Source organism: Gadus macrocephalus, chromosome 3 (assembly GCF_031168955.1).
Source record: "Gadus macrocephalus chromosome 3, ASM3116895v1".
Classification (NCBI taxonomy): Eukaryota; Metazoa; Chordata; class Actinopteri; order Gadiformes; family Gadidae; genus Gadus; species Gadus macrocephalus.
In genome coordinates, this window is record NC_082384.1 from 22,706,181 (window position 1) to 22,724,876 (window position 18,696).

Sequence of the window (18,696 nt, forward strand, 5' to 3'; positions counted from 1 at the left end):
TACCGGGCCTTTATGAAGAAAATAATCTGCTGTTACCCAAGATCTGTCCTCTGCATCTTCCATTGCACTCACAACAGATGGATGGACATCCAGAGCTACAGAGAGCCACATAACTGTGACTGCCCTTCACATCACCCCTGAGTGGACTTTAGCATATTAAGTTAACAATCCTGACTTACTTTTTTGAGTTTTGTAAAATATAAAATCTTAGTTGGTATAACTCTAACTTTCAAGTTTGTCTAAAGAAGAAAAATGACATTTTGTTGGACTCAAAACTCAAAAATGTATTGCAGTAAGTTGCCTTGCAATTTTGTTTTCTCAACTTTTTACAGTGAATGTACCGAAACACACCCTTATTCAGGATGTCCCCACTCGCTGGAATTCCAGTCACAACATGCTGATAAGCACTGAGGCCACACCTTCAGCTTCTATGATCCTGCCCCTCAAAACCACAGCGCTGAAGTCTATGGAACCCAGTGAAGGAGACAGTCCAACTTTTAGTCAAGTCAAGGCTGCTAAGACAACCTCCAGGACCGATACTCTGATTGTGAAGACTTCCTCCACAAATGCACAGCCCTTGACCCCAGGTTCAAGGCCCTACCTCATGTGGATGATGCCTGTCGTGACAGAATCTATAACAGCCTCATCACAGAGATTGTGTCAATGGAAGAAAACGTATTATAATAATTTTTCTATTTAGAAATGTCTTTTTTAATTTGAAACAAAGAAACTGGTGTTAATAGTACTCATTAAATATTCATACATTTTTTGTCATTTTATTTTGCTGAGTCTGAAGGCCACAGGGACATTAGCAGCCAGTTCATCCTCAGGAACAGAGGCACCTGAATCATCTCCACCTGTCAAGAAGTCTGCAATGGCTGAACTGTTCGGTACACTCTTCAAGACTCAGGTGGGAGACAAGCCTACTTTGCAGCTGGTGAAAGAAGAGGTTACCTCATACAAGGCAGTAAACTGCATTCCACTGGATACTGACCCACTTCTGTGGTGGAAGACCAATGAGCCCTTCTTTCCTCTTACTGCTAAGTTAGCCAGACACTACTTCGCCATACCTGCTACCTCCGTGCCCAGTGAGAGGGTATTTTCCACAGCTGGAGACATTCTAACTGCAAGCAGGTCTGCTCTTTCTGCAGATAATGTGGATAAACTGATTTTTCTGGCAAAAAACATGAAGATTGGGGGGGGGGGGGGAATAAAAGTTAATCTGAGCAACAACTTCGAACTGTTTAGTGTTGCAATTGTCATTGTTGCACTTTAGATTGAGAAGAGATTTGTTTTTAAAGAAACAGTCTGAGCCTTATTTATGTTATTTGTTATTTAATCTGAGCAAGAATTTACTGTTGAGTGTTGCAATTGTTCAATTTTGCACATGGAGAAAATAATTTTTTTAAAGAAACAGTCTGAGCCTATGATATATATATATATATATATATATATATATATATATATACATATATATATATACATATATATATATGTGTATATATATATATATATATATATATATACATATATATATATGTGTATATATATATATATATATATATATATATATATGTGTATATATATATATATATATATATGTATATATATGTATATATATGTATATATATATATATATGTATATATATGTATATATATATATATATGTATATATATATATATATATATATATATATATATATATATATATATATATGTATATATATATATATATATATATATATGTATATATATATATACATGTATATATATATGTATATATATGTTGTAGGCCTACCACACTGTGGCATAAACTGTTAGCATTACAGTTACATTAAACTATATCACTCTATAACGAAGAACTTTGTACATAATATACCTTATTAGGCTTAATGACATTTAACAAAACAAATAGGATATATATAATATCGAAAGGGACTCGGAGCAGCAGGTGGTGGAGTAGGAGGAGGAGAAGGAGGTCCAGAAGGAATTCAAATCGAGATGGGAGTGTCTGGATGTCTTAGGGCACTGCAAGCAAACAAGATGTGGAAGTGATAGCCTGGGTAGAGGGGGAAGTGTTCTGCGTTGGTTTAACAATGTTGGAAGGGAAGCTTGGTATTTACATGTAAGCTTTGCTTGAGGGTTGCGATATGTCTGACTGGTTTAACCTTCGCTGTTACAACAATTTATTTTCACCTTGGGCATTCTAGCTGCTATTTGATGTCATCTTTAAATATTCAGACTTGGACAGTTTTATCCATTTCTTCACAATTATCAGGTAAAAGGAATATACTTATTTGATCTTGTTATCATTGTTAATATTGTGTTTTTTATGGTTATCATTCAAATAACCATGATGATGATTATAATAATCAGCGTCATTAGTAGTCTTATTATTATACATTTCACGTGAAAAGCAACATCGCTGACTAGGCTCGATCAGTATTAAGAAAAAAGAGAACAATATAAATCGCGTTTCTTTAGTTTTTTTTCTTTAAGCAGAATTATTGTGTGTAGCAGTAGCTCTACACTATTTGCTTTAGTGTGGATCTGAATTGATCACCAGCCAAAACTGTGTTTCTATTATTTTGGAACAGTTCGTCTTTGTAAGATGTGAACGAGACAGACTAATTCTGCTCCGAGGCTAATGACTACAAGACATATAATCAATCAATAGGCCTACTCGATTTTTCATTGATAATATATTTGCGTTGATCATCCTTTTTCAGTCAGATTGGGATATTTTGTCTAGCTAGCTTAATTCCCAATTTGTGAAATAAATGAATCACCCACCTTCTGGAGATCATTTTATTTATGTCTAGGTTGTATTATACAAAACAACGGCTAAGCAATTAATAAACGTTACAATATTATACACTGCAGTTGCCTGGATTTAGGCTTGCAGACAGAAAGGCTTCATGAAGATGAAGCCTACTAAAGAAGGGATTACATAAAAATAAATAAATGAAAAACACTTTAAGAGTATTTATTGAAATCTATTCATTTATATGTCCACCTTTCACAGATTAGATCATCACATTCTCAATATGGCAAGCCGCACACGAAGATACAATATCCTATTCATGTCTGGAATAATGTGCATCCTTGTGCTGTATCAAACTGATACAATGGACAAACGGTTGTGGACTTCCTTCACTGAGAGTTCTTCTCAGTTGTGGTACGCGCTCCGGCTTGAGGGCTTGCGTCCGTGCACGTGCAATAGATGTGCAATGCATGATGACGATCCATGGTTTACGAAACGCTTCAACGCATCTCTCAATCCCTTTTTGACGCAGGACAACGCTCTCTCAGAGCATGATTTCAGATGGTGGAAGGTAAATATAAAAAATGTTAGATAGTAACGATAACAAGAAATCAGGATTCAAAACGTTCACAAAATCCACATAAAATATATCAATAGGCTACTCAATTGCAAACTTCTCCTGCAACCGATAATGAATTATCCTCTTCTCTTCACATCAGACCTTGCCATTTGGCAATAAGCCCTTTCTCAGCTACAGAGTGGCCGAGCTGAAGGTGTTTGAGATTTTCCCAGAACAGGAGAGCTTCATGGACTCCAGCCCTGATCGCTGCAGGACCTGTGCTGTGGTTGGGAATTCAGTTAATTTGCTGGGGTCTCACTATGGACCCCTCATTGACTTTCATGATGTCATCATGAGGTAAATTATGCCAGTGTACCCTTCCTGCCCCCTGTGGATGCTGTTGTAGGGTAGTGTTATGCAAGCGGACAGCTCCCTCTAGTGGGCTCGGGTGTGTATGCACTCGGGTAGCCAACACGCGTCAGTAATGTTATGTGCCAGCTCGTTAATACATATTCATTTTCAGAGACACAGCCCGACTCCGTGTATTATTCTATTCTCCTGGACTTGCAACAGATGCTGGACTAGATTCCCTGCTTGTCTCTCATTAAAGATTAAGTCCATCAGACCAGTGCCGTGTTCCAATACCCGTACTTCCATGAGTATACTTAAAGGAAGTATACTATCCGTACTATCTACTACGTTAATTTTTCAGATGTGAGTGCTGTTCCAAATCGAGTAGGCCTACTCCGTGGTGCACTAACCGGAAATTACGATCAAGACAGCCGCCGTGGCTCCTCCCCCGCAATAAACATCCCGCTTTGAACTGTGAACTCTTTACGCCTAGCAGCTATAAAAGCTATAAAAAAAAAAAACTATAACAACTACAAAATGACTCTATTAATGCAGGCTATGTGGAAAATGCAACGACTTTGGCTCAGCCTGGCTCCGCCTCTTCCGCTACGTAGCTAAGATGGCTGCCGTTGAGTACGGAAAGTGTCCTTCGATCCACACGTTTTGAGTACGACATCCGGGTCCTTGAAGTATACTTCTTTTCGCCAGATCTGAATTGGCTAGTAAGTACGGACAGTACGGGTATTGGAACACGGTCAGCCGCCATTGATGAGCTTAATAACTGTTTGTAGCTTTATAACTACATAAAGTCCCTCACATATAAATTATACCGATGTAATTCTCCTTGATTGTACAATCTAGGTTCAACACAGCTCGTATTGTGGGCTACGAAGGGGACGTCGGGAACAAAACGACTCTCCACATCATGTACCCAGAGAGCTCTGTGGATTTGGATGACCACACACATCTCATGCTATTTCCCTTCAAAATAAGGGACCTTGAGTGGCTAGTCAGCGCTTTCACCACAAAATCTGTGAAAAGGTACGGTCAGTCAACAGAATATACAAAATAACAACAACAACATATGTTTAAATGATTTAAGAAGTGCTAGCTTGGTAATGTCTACATTTCCGAAAAAGGGATCGCTTCAAGTTGCACCGACTTTACAAGTCTTTGATTATGCACCGTCCCATTCTAGACCACATTTATCCCTTTTCTATTAACAGAAAAAATAATGTTATCTGTGATGGCGCGGTGAAATTGGTTTCATATATTTTATATATATATGTAAATATTGTGTATAGTTAGGCTAATTCATATTCAAGGGCTTTTATTTTGTAATAGCTCACTTGTTTTTATAGATATCAACACCAAACCACTTCTGATGTGTTCATTAACTCATAGGGGAGTTCCCCCAACCCTTTGGTTTAAAGAAAAACCTTTTAATTTAACAAAAAGGCATACGTAAACATTGTGTATTGTTAGGCTAATTCATATTCAAGGCTTTTATTTTGTAATAGCTCACTTGTTTTTATAGACATCAACACCAAACCACTTCTGATGTCTTCATTAACTCATTGGGGAGTTCCCACAACCCTTTGTTTTAAAGAAAATACTTTAGTTTCTAGTTTTAAGTATGTTCGACAAAATAATTTCTCCTGTACCAACTCCAATGTAATTGTTTTATGTTTGTTTTATCACAGCACATACAAACAGGTGAAATCAACAGTCAAAGCGAATCAGGGTTTGGTGGGTATTAAGTGATTTTGCAACTTGCCACATAATGGTGACCTTTTCTAGTTGTTTTCTAGTTGTGAAAGGTATGTCAATGTAATGCCATTTGCAGAGGCTGAATCTGAGCTCCTTATGCACCCAGGTAAAGGTTCTCCATCCTGGATTTATCCAATATGTCCATGAAAACTGGCTGGGAAAAAAAGGAAAGTATCCATCCACTGGCTTCATGGGTGTGGTGCTTGCAATGCACATTTGTGATGAGGTAGGTAAAATGGAAACATAAGCATACATTAATTAGTGTTGTTGCAATGCAAGCAACAATACTGTTATCAAGTGTATATAATTATTATAATCATCAGTATTGTACCTTCCTTTTTACGTTATTATATCCTCCGAATTTATTTTTGGATGTGCACCAAACCCCTACCAAAAAGTCGGGCACATACCAACCCATGCACATTTTCTTTTGGATGAATATTAATATTTAATGTAAAAAAATTAAATTCTGCAAAAACACTAAAATCGACCACTCCAAACCTGAACATCTGAGAGTTGTCAAATTAAATTAGCATATGTGGACAGGATATATTGACGTCTATTGACCTACTATAATCACTTGGGGCGATAAAGTGGTCAAACTTAAACAGCTGTGAGCCATTCCCTTATTATAAAAATATCTGAAACTTGGTATCTGGGCCTTATTTGACGGGCTGAATCTTTTTGCAATTGGGGACCCATAATGTCAGTTTTGGAAAAAAATGTAAAAGTCGTGAAACCGACCTGCAAGCCCAAATGAACCACAATTGGTCAAAGTACTCATTAGTAATGCCCAACCTTATGGTAATATATGCTTGCTCATTAGCCATGACCAGTTGGTGCAAAAGACATGCGGCGACATGTCTAGTCCACTATTATATTCTCTATGATAGTGAACAGCTTCGTGTCTGATTTTCCCAGGTCAATGTATTTGGATTTGGAGCAGACAAGGATGGAAACTGGAACCACTACTGGGAGGCGTTTGGAAGACATTTTGGAACTGGACAGCATGGTGGAGGGCAAGAGTACAAACTTATTCTGCAACTTGCAGAAAGGCAAAAACTGAACTTCTATAAAGGGTTTTGAATGTTTTCTGTCCCTCTGACACAATGGCCATGGTAGTAGTGGACCCTGAACTTAAACATTTACTGCAAACCTCACATCTTTCTTTCTTTTTTTTAGACTCCACTAGTAAGGGGTGTGATGATTTGAGATCAAACATTGACACAGCTCTGTGGTAAAGCTTTGTTATCACTTGTTTTACCACAGTTTTCCCAAACTGTGGAGTGAGCTTGAGACCTGGGGTCTCTTATGGCCCTGACACACATTCCGACTGCCGATCGCCGATTCAACATGTGCAATCGGCTGAAAAAGAACCCAGACGGGCTGGAAAAGATCACCGACGGCTTTGACGACAGCCGATCGCACAGTACACACCAAACAGACTCAGCCGAGCTCGCCTGACTGGCCGGCGACGACCGATAATCTGGTTGGTGTGTCAGGGCCTTTATTTAAAAGAGGGCCTCGAGGACAATTTCATGGCTTCAGATCTACAAGAAGTGATGCAAAAGACGTTGAGAGGATAGTGTAAACTACACTATTTACTAGGGTTAGGGGGGCCTGGTGGATCTCTTCTCTCTGGAGTCTCTCTTTCTTGGGCGCTGTCTTTCCCTCCTCTAGCTGACAAATAAGACTCTCTAGGAGAGCTCTACTTTCTATTTTTTAAAACAGGTTTTGAAGTATTGAATGATACCAAGCCTGTTAATGCTGCCGTCTTGCTGTCAAACAAACAAAAGCTGACCTGGTCCGCAGATCATTTGTTTCTCCGGTTTCGCGAGAGCAGGTTTATTTGTTTTTCTAACCTCACCTTGTGATTCCTAAAATAATCTCCAAGCCAGGCTTGTTAATCAGGAACGCCCATGTATGGCATCAGCAGACGATGACGTAATAATTTATTGCCGTTCTTTTCATGGTCATCAACAACTTGTTCTTCCACTTACTTGTGGCAAACTGGCAAACATTTCACCCAGTTTTCCTATTCCTTTAACCTCCCCTCCCTCATCCATAAGTGAACAACCAGTTTACCCAATCCCTCTAACCTTGACTAAGTTACCCCTGCCCCTTGGTAGATACCCTTTCCATTCCTTTCACAACATCTTCTAACCATTAGGCGGTCTCGACCTCATCAGCTTAATTATATTGTACGAGTAATATCAGTCCATACTGGTGGCACAGAACATCGGATGATCTTTTTACGAAGGAGACTCTCCAAAGACATGTTTTTTCCAATGCTTATCTCACTCATATATGCATAGATACATACATATACATATATATATATATACAAACATATACACATAGATATAAAAATAGACACATGCATACATAATATATGTTTATGCATATGTATATATATATACATACATAATATATACATATGTTTATGTATATGTATATATATGTTTGGCAAGATGATTATTATAATCCTTATATAAGTACAATTCTCCCACATGTGCACATGCCTTATATAATACAAATTCTCCCGATTGTGCAGCCTAATCTGTTGTTATCATTCATCAAGGTGTTATTCTCAGTAGCAGATGTTGTTATCGCAACCTGTCACCCTCTATCCCCCTTTGTGTTAAAGGAATGACATTCTCTGTGTGGGAGTGTGTGTGGGTTGGTTTGTTTTAGCAGCCTCACCTGGTACAGTATGCATACTTACGCCAAGTTGAAGAGGTTGGAACAAAGCGCAGAAAGCATCTGATCCGATCATTCATAATTTGATTGGTGCTGGTGTGGAACGCACACGCTGCTGTCCACAAGTTGGCCCTACAGCTCTTCCATTCTGCCTGGTGATACCTGGTGGCCAAGCGCTTGTACGTCTGTCATCCAGGGCAGTCTCAAAGACCCCATTAGTCGACCTCTGAGCGGCTGTTGCAAAGCATTTATATGCAGAGTATGTATTTGCAAATATTTATTCGATAGACAGCAAATGCAGATATTTATTTGTGTACAGAAATTAGTGTAATGTGCTATGCTCAAGTAAATCTACGTGGACTTGGTTGAGTGCCCTTTCATTTGGTCCCCATTTTGTCCTGTTTTTGCCTAGCTTGGAAGCTAGACTTACCCTCTTTTTTTAAACATAATTTTTTTGTTTCATTAATTGCATGACGATGTTTCTATGTGTCAAGCACTTTGAGTCACTTGCGAAATCCTGTGTCTGTACTGCTTTAGTTGGCTTTATGTTCCCTTTTTTTTTTTTTTACAGTTGCCATGAGCTTTAACATATTCTTTGAAACAAACCATCAGTTCACCATTTTCTTCAAACAAATTGCCCCTGGTGGGATTAATAAAGTTGTTTTTATTGTGCTGTATTAATAAGTAAGTGTGTAAAAATCTATTTGTTTAAGGTTGACATTGGAAACAGATGGGTGAATTGCCCATCTATTTGCAGAATAAGAGTCTGTTACATACAACAGTTTTACAACGAGTGCACTCAACACGAAGGAACCAAAGTTCAAACCGATATCTGATAACGCTGACTTTCTTAAAAATTTTAAGTAAGATGACAACCAAAAGTCGAATGACTACTTTAGTGAGAGTAGTTAGTGTGGTGGTAGTGATAGAGGTGGGGTTGCCGATTGTTGTAAAGGGGTGGTACACACGCAAACACAAAAACACACGCACACACACAGACGTTATATTAATTACCACCTTATTATTAGTTTGAACAGAGATAAAAGTTTGAATAAAGTGTAACAACTGTGAATATAAGTGTAATTGTGTATAAGAGGATTAAAAAAGATTGAATAGCTTAACTTAATTGGAGTTGAGACAAGAGTCAAAAAGTAATGTACTATTGGGGTTGAATTATGTGTAAGACTGATCCATCCAGCATAAAACTAGGTGGACACTCCCACTTATGATGTCTCTAAGAGGAAGTTTGATATCATTTTATCATGGTATTTTAGAGCCCCAATAATAATGTTGCGATCAAACACGACTGAAGGTAACAAGAAAGGTAAGGCATAATTTTTCGTTGTATTGTCACTATTCTTTTGCATCTAGTTCATCGAGATTAGCTCACAGAATTATGAGGCCTATATTAATGGACAACGCGGAGCATCAGCTTTTGTAAGACATATCGTTTGTGTTGATAGCATATCGTGAAATATATCTATTTCAAGCAAATTGCTTTTAGCGTCTACCAGAAGCAGAAACACAGCCATGTATGAAGAACCTTGACACTAGTTAGTTAGTTAGAAATGTATTGTCCCCTTGGGGAAATTGTTCTCAGTGAAAAGACAGATACACATGACCGTTAACAACAACAACATAAATAAAAAACAAACAACAAAAAGTAAATAAAGATAAACAACCACTGACAAGATAAAACCCCCAAATCATCATATTTTCCACATAGTTCAGGGACACATCTAAAGATGTTGGCATTTTAAACCAACAATTAAAACCTTCTTTTTAAATGTTTGTTTAAAAGGCTGATGGATTGTGGAATGAATGACTGTTTTGTTCTATTTTTGGAGAGGGCTGGGTATCGAAACCTGAGGGTAATAGTTCAAAGGTGGAGAAAAGTGGGTGTTTTGAATTTGCTAAAATAATTTCTGCTTTACTTTGAACTCTCTCTCTGTAGGTGTTTTCCAGACTATTTAAATTAGTACCCAACAGCTTGCTGGCAGTGGTCACTATTTTCCTAAGCCTACTCTTCTGTGCTTCTGCTGCGCTGCCGAACCAGCAGATTATGCAGAAGGTCAAGACACTCTCCACATAAGCAGTGTAGAACATCTTAGCCATTTTACAGTCTACATCAAATGAAATCAGCTTTTTTAAAAAGTAAAGCCTTTGCTGTCCTTTTTTCTGAATGAGTTCCGTGTACGGCTCCCACTTCAACTTGTGGTCTAAAACCACCCCCAGATACTTATATTCATGGACAGACTGTATGGGCTGCCCTTGGATAATCGTTGAACGAAATGCTTTGTCTCTCCTAAAGTCAATAGCCATCTCTTTAGTCTTTGAGGTGTTTAGGAGGAGATGGGATTGTTCACACCAGTCAAGGAACTCATGCAGGACTGGGCCATGGTCCTGCTCATCTCCTTGGAGGAGGCTGACCAATGCTGTATCATCAGCAAACTTAATTAAATGCCTACCAGGGTGAGGGCTGGAGCAGTTATTGGTGTATAGTATAAACAGTAGGGGGGATAGCACACACCCTTGGGGGGAGCCGATATTGGTCATAATTTGATCAGAAAGAGAAGAGCCCACCTTCACCTTTTGGACTCTCTGACTGAGGAAGTCAAGGAGCCAGAGTATCAGGCTTCCATCCAGTTCAAAGTCGTCCTGCAGCCTCTGAGCCAGGGTATTAGGGTGGATGGTGTTAAATGCAGATGAGAAATCAAAGAATATAATTTTGATGTGTGTTTTTGGAGCTTCCAGGTGTGTGTAAGCAAGATGTAGCAAGGTTAAAATAGCATCATCAACCCCCCTGCTGGACCGATAAGCAAATTGCAGAGGGTCCAGTAGATGATTGATCCTTGGTAAAAATGTATTTTTTTACTATCCGTTCGAAGCATTTCATTACCAATGAAGTTAATGCTATAGGACGGTAGTGGTTGTGCTCAGTCGGTGAAGGAATCTTGGGGATGGGGATAATAGTTGATGTTTTCCATAAAAGTGGAACAATGCACTGATCCAGAGAGGACCGGAAAATATCTTTGAAAACTGGGGACAATTGTTCAGCACAGAATTTTAACCCATTGCCACAGATATTGTCTGGGCCGGGGTTCTTGTGTGTGTTAACTCTCTTGAACATCGCACACACTTCTGTCTGTGAGATATTGATAGACTGACTGGTTGTTAGATCAGGCTGCTTTTGGTCAGTGTTAATTCCAATCCCTTTTTCAAAATGAGAAAAGAAAACATTTAGATTATTTGCCATATCCTGGCCTTCCCCACCCTGAAGAGCTATGTTGTTTTTCCCCTTCCCCTTATGAGGGGTGCTGGTCATGGCCTTGATTGACTGCAATGCCTGCCTAGAATTACTCAGGGCCATGTTTGGCTCTACTTTTTGTTTATGAGTATTCTTGTCTATCTTAATCTGTCTTTTAATTTCTCTTTGTGTATCTCTCTTAGCAATTTCGTCCTTATGGATATGGGCCAGTTTCTTTTTGTTTAAGAGTGATTTTAACTTTCCTGATACCCAGGGTTTATTGTTGGGATACGTTTTAACAGTCTTGGTTGGCAGTACTGAGTCCACACAAAACACAAACAGAATGTACGTATGTGGAAACGAGGCGTCACGCCTCGTTTCCACATACGTACATTCTCGTATGCGATCCAACCGTCTCCGACCGAAAGTCCATTCATTCCTACGTGATTCTCCGTAATGTCCGTTTTTCCTCCGAGACTCCTCCCCTCCGTAAAATTTCTGTCCGGTATATCCGTAATATACGTTCAAAAAATTGAACTTTCGCCGTCGTTTTACGGAGATACCGTATGGACGTTTTTATGTTTTTCACGAAACATGTAAGTACCTGGCAGGCCAAACTCCTCGCCGATCTCTTTCCAAGCCTGGTTGGTTTTGTTATTATCTCTGTTTATGTAGATTCTCATGTTCCAAAGTACCGTTCTCCTAAAAACGGCCATTATCATACGCTCCCCCATCTTTTGTCCGTAAATAAATTCATGTCCGTACGTAAAACACTAGCGACTCCTTCCGTAAATTTACGGAAGCACGGATACGAAAAACATACGTATGTGGAAACGAGGCGTCAAGTTTTTGTGAGCGGTGAAATATTGTCTCTGATGCTTTAGCGATGTTTGCTTGGGGATGGATGTAGACCACTGTGAAAAATAACTGCGGGAACTCACGTGGCAGGTAGAAGGGACGGAGTGACACACAGAGCAACTCGATATCAGGAGTACAGAGCTGCTCCCGCACTACAACTGATTCACTCCGGCACCAGTCGTCCCGAATGAGAAGGCTCACTCCTCCGCCGCGCGACTTGCCAGTGATCCCTTGATCGCGGTCCATTCTGTAGGCAGTGAAGCCGTCCGGCTCCACCTCGGTTGACGGGATGTTACTGTCCAGCCACGTCTCTGTGATCGCCAACACACAGGCGCCCCGATATTCATGTAGGTACCTTACGTTTGCCGTCAGTTCATCCGTCTTCCTCCTCAGGGACTGAGCATTGATGAGCAAACAGGTGGGCAGGGATGGTCGTGTTTACATTCTTTTTAGCCTCTGTCTAATTCCCCCTTTCTTTCGACTCGTTCTCTAAAACCTGGACTTCAGTTGAACACGATCAGGATCAGTAGAAGTAGAGGGAATGAGTTTAGTCTCAAGTCAAAAAAATTGGGTTGACATCATCAAGCTCTCAGCAGGGCTCAACGGAAGTCAATGAGACCATCTGAAAATATACCAAGCAGGTATTGTAAATGGTATAAATATGATATATATACAGTATATAAATGATATTGTCCTAATTGGCCTAAGCTTGTTGGAGTTAGTGGGGTACAGCATCTTGTAGTGGGATTTCTGCGAGAGCTAGGGAGGGCATGCTTGGGTGGTCTGTCCATCACTGCACAACTTCACAGTACATGTCATCAGGACGTCACTAATGTCATCTGGGGTCAGGGCTCAGATCTGGTGCCTTGTCTGTGATGTTTTGAATGAATGGACGCCAGCCGGAAATTCAATAGGTTCCTTATAACTGAATGAGGAAGAGGAAGAGGCAGGATGCACTAAATCAGCACCGCAAGGTTACCAAAGCTCAAAGGTGTGCAATGCGGTGTAAAAAAGTAATACAATAATACATGTGTTGCCCATTAACATAAATTAATCTCCCTCCTTCTGGAGATCGTTAAATTTATGTCTAAATTATAATGGACAAAACACTGGTTAAGCAATTATAAACTTTTAAATTATTTTACACTATGCTGTGGCCTGGATTTAGACTTGCAGACATGTAGGCTTCATGTGGTTAGTCATAATTTAGACTTGTTGTGTTTATTGTGTTTAAATATCCAAAAATGTGAAAAAGTGAAAGAATAATTTAAGAGTATTTATTGATATCTCCACATTTAAATGTCCATCTTTCACAGATTGAATCATCCCATTCTCAATATGGCAAGCCGCGGACGAAGAGTAAACACTATCCTAATCATCATTTGGATAATGTGCATCATTGTGCTACTTGAAATTACTACAACAAACAAACATTTGTGGATTTCTAATTTGCGATACCGGCTCAGGCTTGAGGGCTTGCGTCCGTGTGCGTGCAATAGATGTGCAATACATGATGATGATTCATGGTTTACGGAGCGCTTCAACGCGTCTCTTAATCCCTTTTTGACGCAGGATAACGCTCTCTCAGAGCGTGATTTCAGATGGTGGAAGGTGAATACATGCAACAAAGCAATGTTAGATAGTCACGGTAACAAGCACGTAAATCCGGATTCAAAACATTCACAAAATCCACATAAAATATATCAATACTCAATTGCAAACTTCTCCTACAACTTATAATTGATTATCCTCTTCTCTTCACATCAGACCTTGCCATATGGCAATAAGCCCTTTCTCAGCTACAGAATGGCCGAGCTGAAGGTGTTTGAGATTTTCCCAGAACAGGAGAGCTTCATGGACTCCAGCCCTGATCGCTGCAGGACCTGTGCTGTGGTTGGGAATTCAGTTAATTTGCTGAGGTCTCACTATGGACCCCTTATTGACTTTCATGATGTTATCATAAGGTAAATTATGCCAGTGTACCCTTCCTGCCCCCTGACTAGATTTCCTGATTGTCTCTCATTGAAGATTAAGTCCAGGTCATTCTTAGCCGCCATTGATGAGCTAAATTACTGTTTGTAGCATTGTAACTACATAAAGTCCCTAAAATATAAATGATACCGATGTAATTTCCCTTGATTGTGCAATCTAGGTTCAATACAGCTCGTACTGTGGGCTATGAAGGGGATGTGGGGAACAAAACGACTCTCCACATCATGTACCCAGAGAGCTCTGTGGATTTGGACGACCAAACACATCTCATGCTATTTCCCTTCAAAATAAGGGACCTTGAGTGGCTAGTCAGCGCTTTCACCACAAAATCTGTGAAAAGGTACGTCGACAGCATATACACAATAACAACAACATAGGTTTAAATGATTTAAGAAGTGCTAAGTTATGTCTGAATTTCAGAAAAGAGGATCGCTTCAAGTTGCACCGACTTTACAAGTCTTTGATTATGCACCGTCCCATTCTAGACCACATTTATCCCTTTTCTATTAACAAAAAGAAAGTTATCTGTGATTTGAAACACACAAATTCAATTGTGTCTGGTAATTATGTTGGCTTCATTTGTATCTCCAAACAGTTTTTTTACAGTGAACATTTTCAGAACTGCAAGTAAAGTAAATGATCCTCATGGAAATATCCCAAATGTCCTCGTTTTTGTGAAGATATATTTTTTCACTTTCTAAACGTTGTGCTTTTGACCACCTGAAGGCCGAGCCACACAGATATAATTAGTGGTTTTGATCATTTTGCAGGAATCTAGTTTTAAGTTTGTTCGACAAAATAATTTCTCCTGTACCAACTCCAATGTAATTGTTTTATGTTTGTTTTATCACAGGACATGCAAACAGGTTAAATCAACAGTCAAAGCGAATCACGGTTTGGTGGGTATCAAGTGATTTCGCAACTTGCCACATAATGGTGACCTTTTCTAGTTGTTTTCTAATTGTGAAAGGTATGTCAATATAATGCCACTTGCAGAGGCTGAATCTCAGCTCCTTATGCACCCAGGTAAAGGTTCTCCATCCTGGCTTTATCCAATACGTCCATGAAAACTGGCTGTAAAAAAAAGGAAAGTATCCATCCACTGGCTTTATGGGTGTGATGCTTGCAATGCACATTTGTGATGAGGTAGGTCAAATGGAAACATAAGCATACAGTAATTAGCGTTGTTGCATGCAAGCAACAATACTGTTATCATGTGTCTGTAATTATTAAAATCATTATTATTATTCCTTCGTTTTACGTAATAATTTCGTAATAATAATTATCTCCTCCGAATTTATTTTTGGATGTGCACCAAACCCCTACCAAAAAGTCGGGCATATACCAACCCATGCAAATGTTATTTTAAATTAATATTAATATTTAATACAAAAAAAAGAAATTGGGCAAAAACACTAAAATCAACCACTCCAAATCTGAACATCTGAGAGTTGTCAAATTAAACTAGCATATGTGGACAGGATGTATTGACGTCTCCAGAAAGTATTGACTTACTATAACCACTTGGGGCGATACAGTATATAGTGGTCAAACATAAATGGCTGTGAGCCATTCCCCTTTTATGAAAATGTCTGAAACTTGGTATCTGGACCTTATTTGACGTGCTGAATCCTTTTGCAATTGGGGACCCATAATGTCAGTTTTGGAAAAAAAATTAAAAAGTCATGAAAACCGACCTGTAAGCCCAAATGAACCACAATTTGGACAAAGTAGTCATTAGTAATGCCCAACCTTATGGTAATATGTGCTTGCTCATTAGCCGCGACCAGTTGGTTCAAAATACATGCGGCGACATGTCTAGTTCACTTTTATATTCTCTATGATAGTGAACAGCTTCGTGTCTGATTTTTCCAGGTCAATGTATTTGGATTTGGAGCAGACAAGGATGGAAACTGGAACCACTACTGGGAGGCGTTTGGAAGACATTTTGGAACTGGACAGCATGGTGGAGGGCAAGAGTACAAACTTATTCTGCAACTTGCAGAAAGGCAAAAACTGAACTTCTATAAAGGGTTTTGAATGATTTTTGTCCCTCTGACACAATGGTTGTGGTAGTCGTACATGAGGACCCTGAATTTAAACATTTACTAGCAACTTCACATCTTTCTTTGACACAGCACAGTGGTACATTTTTGGGCTCATTTTGTTGGTGTTTTGTTGTCACTTGTTAAGCAGTTTGTCAAACTGTGGAGTGAGCTTGAGACCTGGGGTCTTTTATGGCCCTGACACACCATTCCACACCATTCCGCCGATCGCCGATTCAACATGTGCAATCGGCGGAAAATAACCCGGACGGGCTGGAAAAGATCACGACAGCTTTGACAACGGCCGATAGCACAGCACACACTAAACAGACTCAGGTAACCGAGCTCGCCTGACTGGCCGGCGACGACCGATAATCTGGTTGGTGTGTCAGGGCCTTTATATGAAAGATGGCCTCAAGGACAATTTCATGGCTTCGGATCTACAAGGAGTCATGCAAAAGACGTTGAGAGGATAGTGTAAACTACACTATTTACTAGGGTTAGGGGGGCCTGGTGGATCTCTCCTCTCTGGAGTCTCTCTTTCTTGGGCGCTGTCTTTCCCTCCTCTAGCTGACAAATAAGACTCACTAGGAGAGCTCTACTTAATATATTTTAAAACAGGTTTTGAAGTATTGAATGATTCGCCAAAAGCAGGTGTATTTGTTTTTCTAGCCTCACCTTGTGATTCCTAGAATAAGCTCCAAGCCAGGCTTGTTAATCAAGAACGCCCATGTATGGCATCAGCAGACGATGACATAATGATTTAGTGCCGTTCTTTTCATGGTCATCAACAACTTGCAAACATTTCACCCAGTTTTCCCATTCCTTTAACCTCCCCTCCCTCATCCATCAGTGAACAACCAGTTTACCCAATCCCTCTAACCTTGACTAAGTTACCCCTGCCCCTTGGTAGATACCCTTTTCCATTCCTTTCACAACATCTTCTAACCATTAGGCGGTCTCGACCTCATCAGCTTAATTATATTGTACGAGGAATATTAGTCCATACTGGCGGCACAGAACATCGGATGATCTTTTTACGAAGGAGGCTCTCCAAAGACATCTTCTTTCCAATGCTTATCTCATTCATATATGGATAGATACATACATATAAATATAAATATATATATATATATATACAAACACATACACATACATATAAACATATATATATATAATATAAACATTAATGCTCCCTCCCCTAATGTGTCTCAGCTGTTCCTCGTTGCGTGTCTTGTGTTTGTTACTTAAGCCCTTGTCTTTCCTTTGTTCCTCGTGCTGTCATTGTGGTTTGTTGGTCCTGCGTGTTCTCGGTAGTTACCTGTGTTCCCTTGCTCCTTGCCCCTTGCCCCTTGCCTTAGCCTTTTGGCAGAAATAAAGTGCAGTTTTTCCCTACCCGTCTGCATCTGGGTCCTACCTGCCTGCCTGCACCCACAACCGTAACAGAATGACAGCACCAAGATTGGACCCAGCGGACGCTCTTTTTTTCCGTGAGTTGGAGGATTTATTAGTGTCGATAATCATAGCTATGGATGGCTGGGAGAACATTCCCAGCAGGAAGGAGCAGCAGGAGGCTGTGTTGGGGCGTACGTGCAGGGCTGTTGCGTCAAGGCCCGAGTTGGGAGGACGTCTTACCAGAGTGGGCAGTCGTGCTGCTCAACCCCACAACCTTTCGGCCGGAGAGCTAAATGCCACTGCCACCGGACTTTGGAGACCGGCCTAAGCTACCACCCTTTGGAATTCACTCCCCTGCCACATCAAAGTCTCTCCAACCCTCTCTTCTTTTAAATCTGCCCTCAAAACATACCTTTTCACACTAGCCTTCCCCACCTAACTCCCACCTTATTCTTCATGTTTAACCTCTGTTTTTCTTTTATTCCTAGTCTGTTTTACATAGTTTTGTTAGGGCAATGTGTAAAGCGTCTTAGAGTACTATATTAAGCACTATATAAATGTCATTTATTATTATTATTATTATTATATATATACAGATATAATATATGTATATATATGTTTGGCAAGATGATGATTAGAATCCTTATATAAGTAATATTCTCCCACACGTGCACATGCCTTATATAAGTAAAATTCTCCCGAGTGTGCAGCCTAAGCTGTAATCACTACTCTGCAATGCTAAGGTGTGATTCTCAGTAGTAGATGTTATCGTAACCCGTCACCCTCTATCTCCCTTTGTGTTAAAGGAATGACATTCTCTGTGTGGGAGTGTGTGTGGGTTGAGGAGGACAAAGCGCAGGATGCTTTGTGCTTTATGCTCAAGTAAATCTGCGTTGACTTGGTTGAGTGCCCTTTCATTTGGTCCCCATTTTGTCCTGTTTTTGCCTAGCTTGGAAGCTAGTCTAACCCTCTCTTTTTTTTTTCGCAATTCGAAATAAAATTTTGTTTTAAGGTA

The 18,696-nt window shown here is 39.8% G+C and overlaps 1 protein-coding gene and 1 pseudogene across 2 annotated transcripts; both read left to right on the forward strand.

Annotated features, from left to right (window-relative positions):
- Positions 1-1,971: 1,971 nt before the first annotated feature.
- On the forward strand, positions 1,972-7,993 carry LOC132454600 (CMP-N-acetylneuraminate-beta-galactosamide-alpha-2,3-sialyltransferase 1-like). Of its 2 annotated transcripts, none has more exons than XM_060048075.1 (7): positions 1,972-2,278; positions 3,026-3,335; positions 3,484-3,680; positions 4,536-4,715; positions 5,378-5,423; positions 5,551-5,670; positions 6,366-7,993. In XM_060048075.1, exons 2-7 carry the CDS (start codon positions 3,048-3,050, stop codon positions 6,528-6,530), a joined length of 996 nt encoding a protein of 331 aa, XP_059904058.1. In that variant the 5' UTR covers positions 1,972-2,278; positions 3,026-3,047; the 3' UTR covers positions 6,531-7,993. The 2 variants fall into 2 exon arrangements, with proteins under 2 accessions (XP_059904058.1, XP_059904059.1); XM_060048076.1 differs by having other exon boundaries at positions 1,975-2,278; positions 3,297-3,335.
- A 5,558-nt stretch (positions 7,994-13,551) lies between these two features.
- LOC132454179 (CMP-N-acetylneuraminate-beta-galactosamide-alpha-2,3-sialyltransferase 1-like) lies at positions 13,552-16,315 on the forward strand (annotated as a pseudogene).
- Positions 16,316-18,696: the final 2,381 nt, after the last annotated feature.

What these genes read in the sequence shown, in the direction of transcription:
- LOC132454600 (XM_060048075.1), top strand. Translation starts at nt 3,048, where the DNA reads ATGGCAAGCCGCACACGAAGATACAATATCCTATTCATGTCTGGAATA. An exon ending in ATGATTTCAGATGGTGGAAG is followed by an intron (nt 3,336 to 3,483) that starts GTAAATATAAAA and finishes TCTTCACATCAG; the next exon opens with ACCTTGCCATTTGGCAATAA. An exon ending in TCAAAGCGAATCAGGGTTTG is followed by an intron (nt 5,424 to 5,550) that starts GTGGGTATTAAG and finishes TTATGCACCCAG; the next exon opens with GTAAAGGTTCTCCATCCTGG.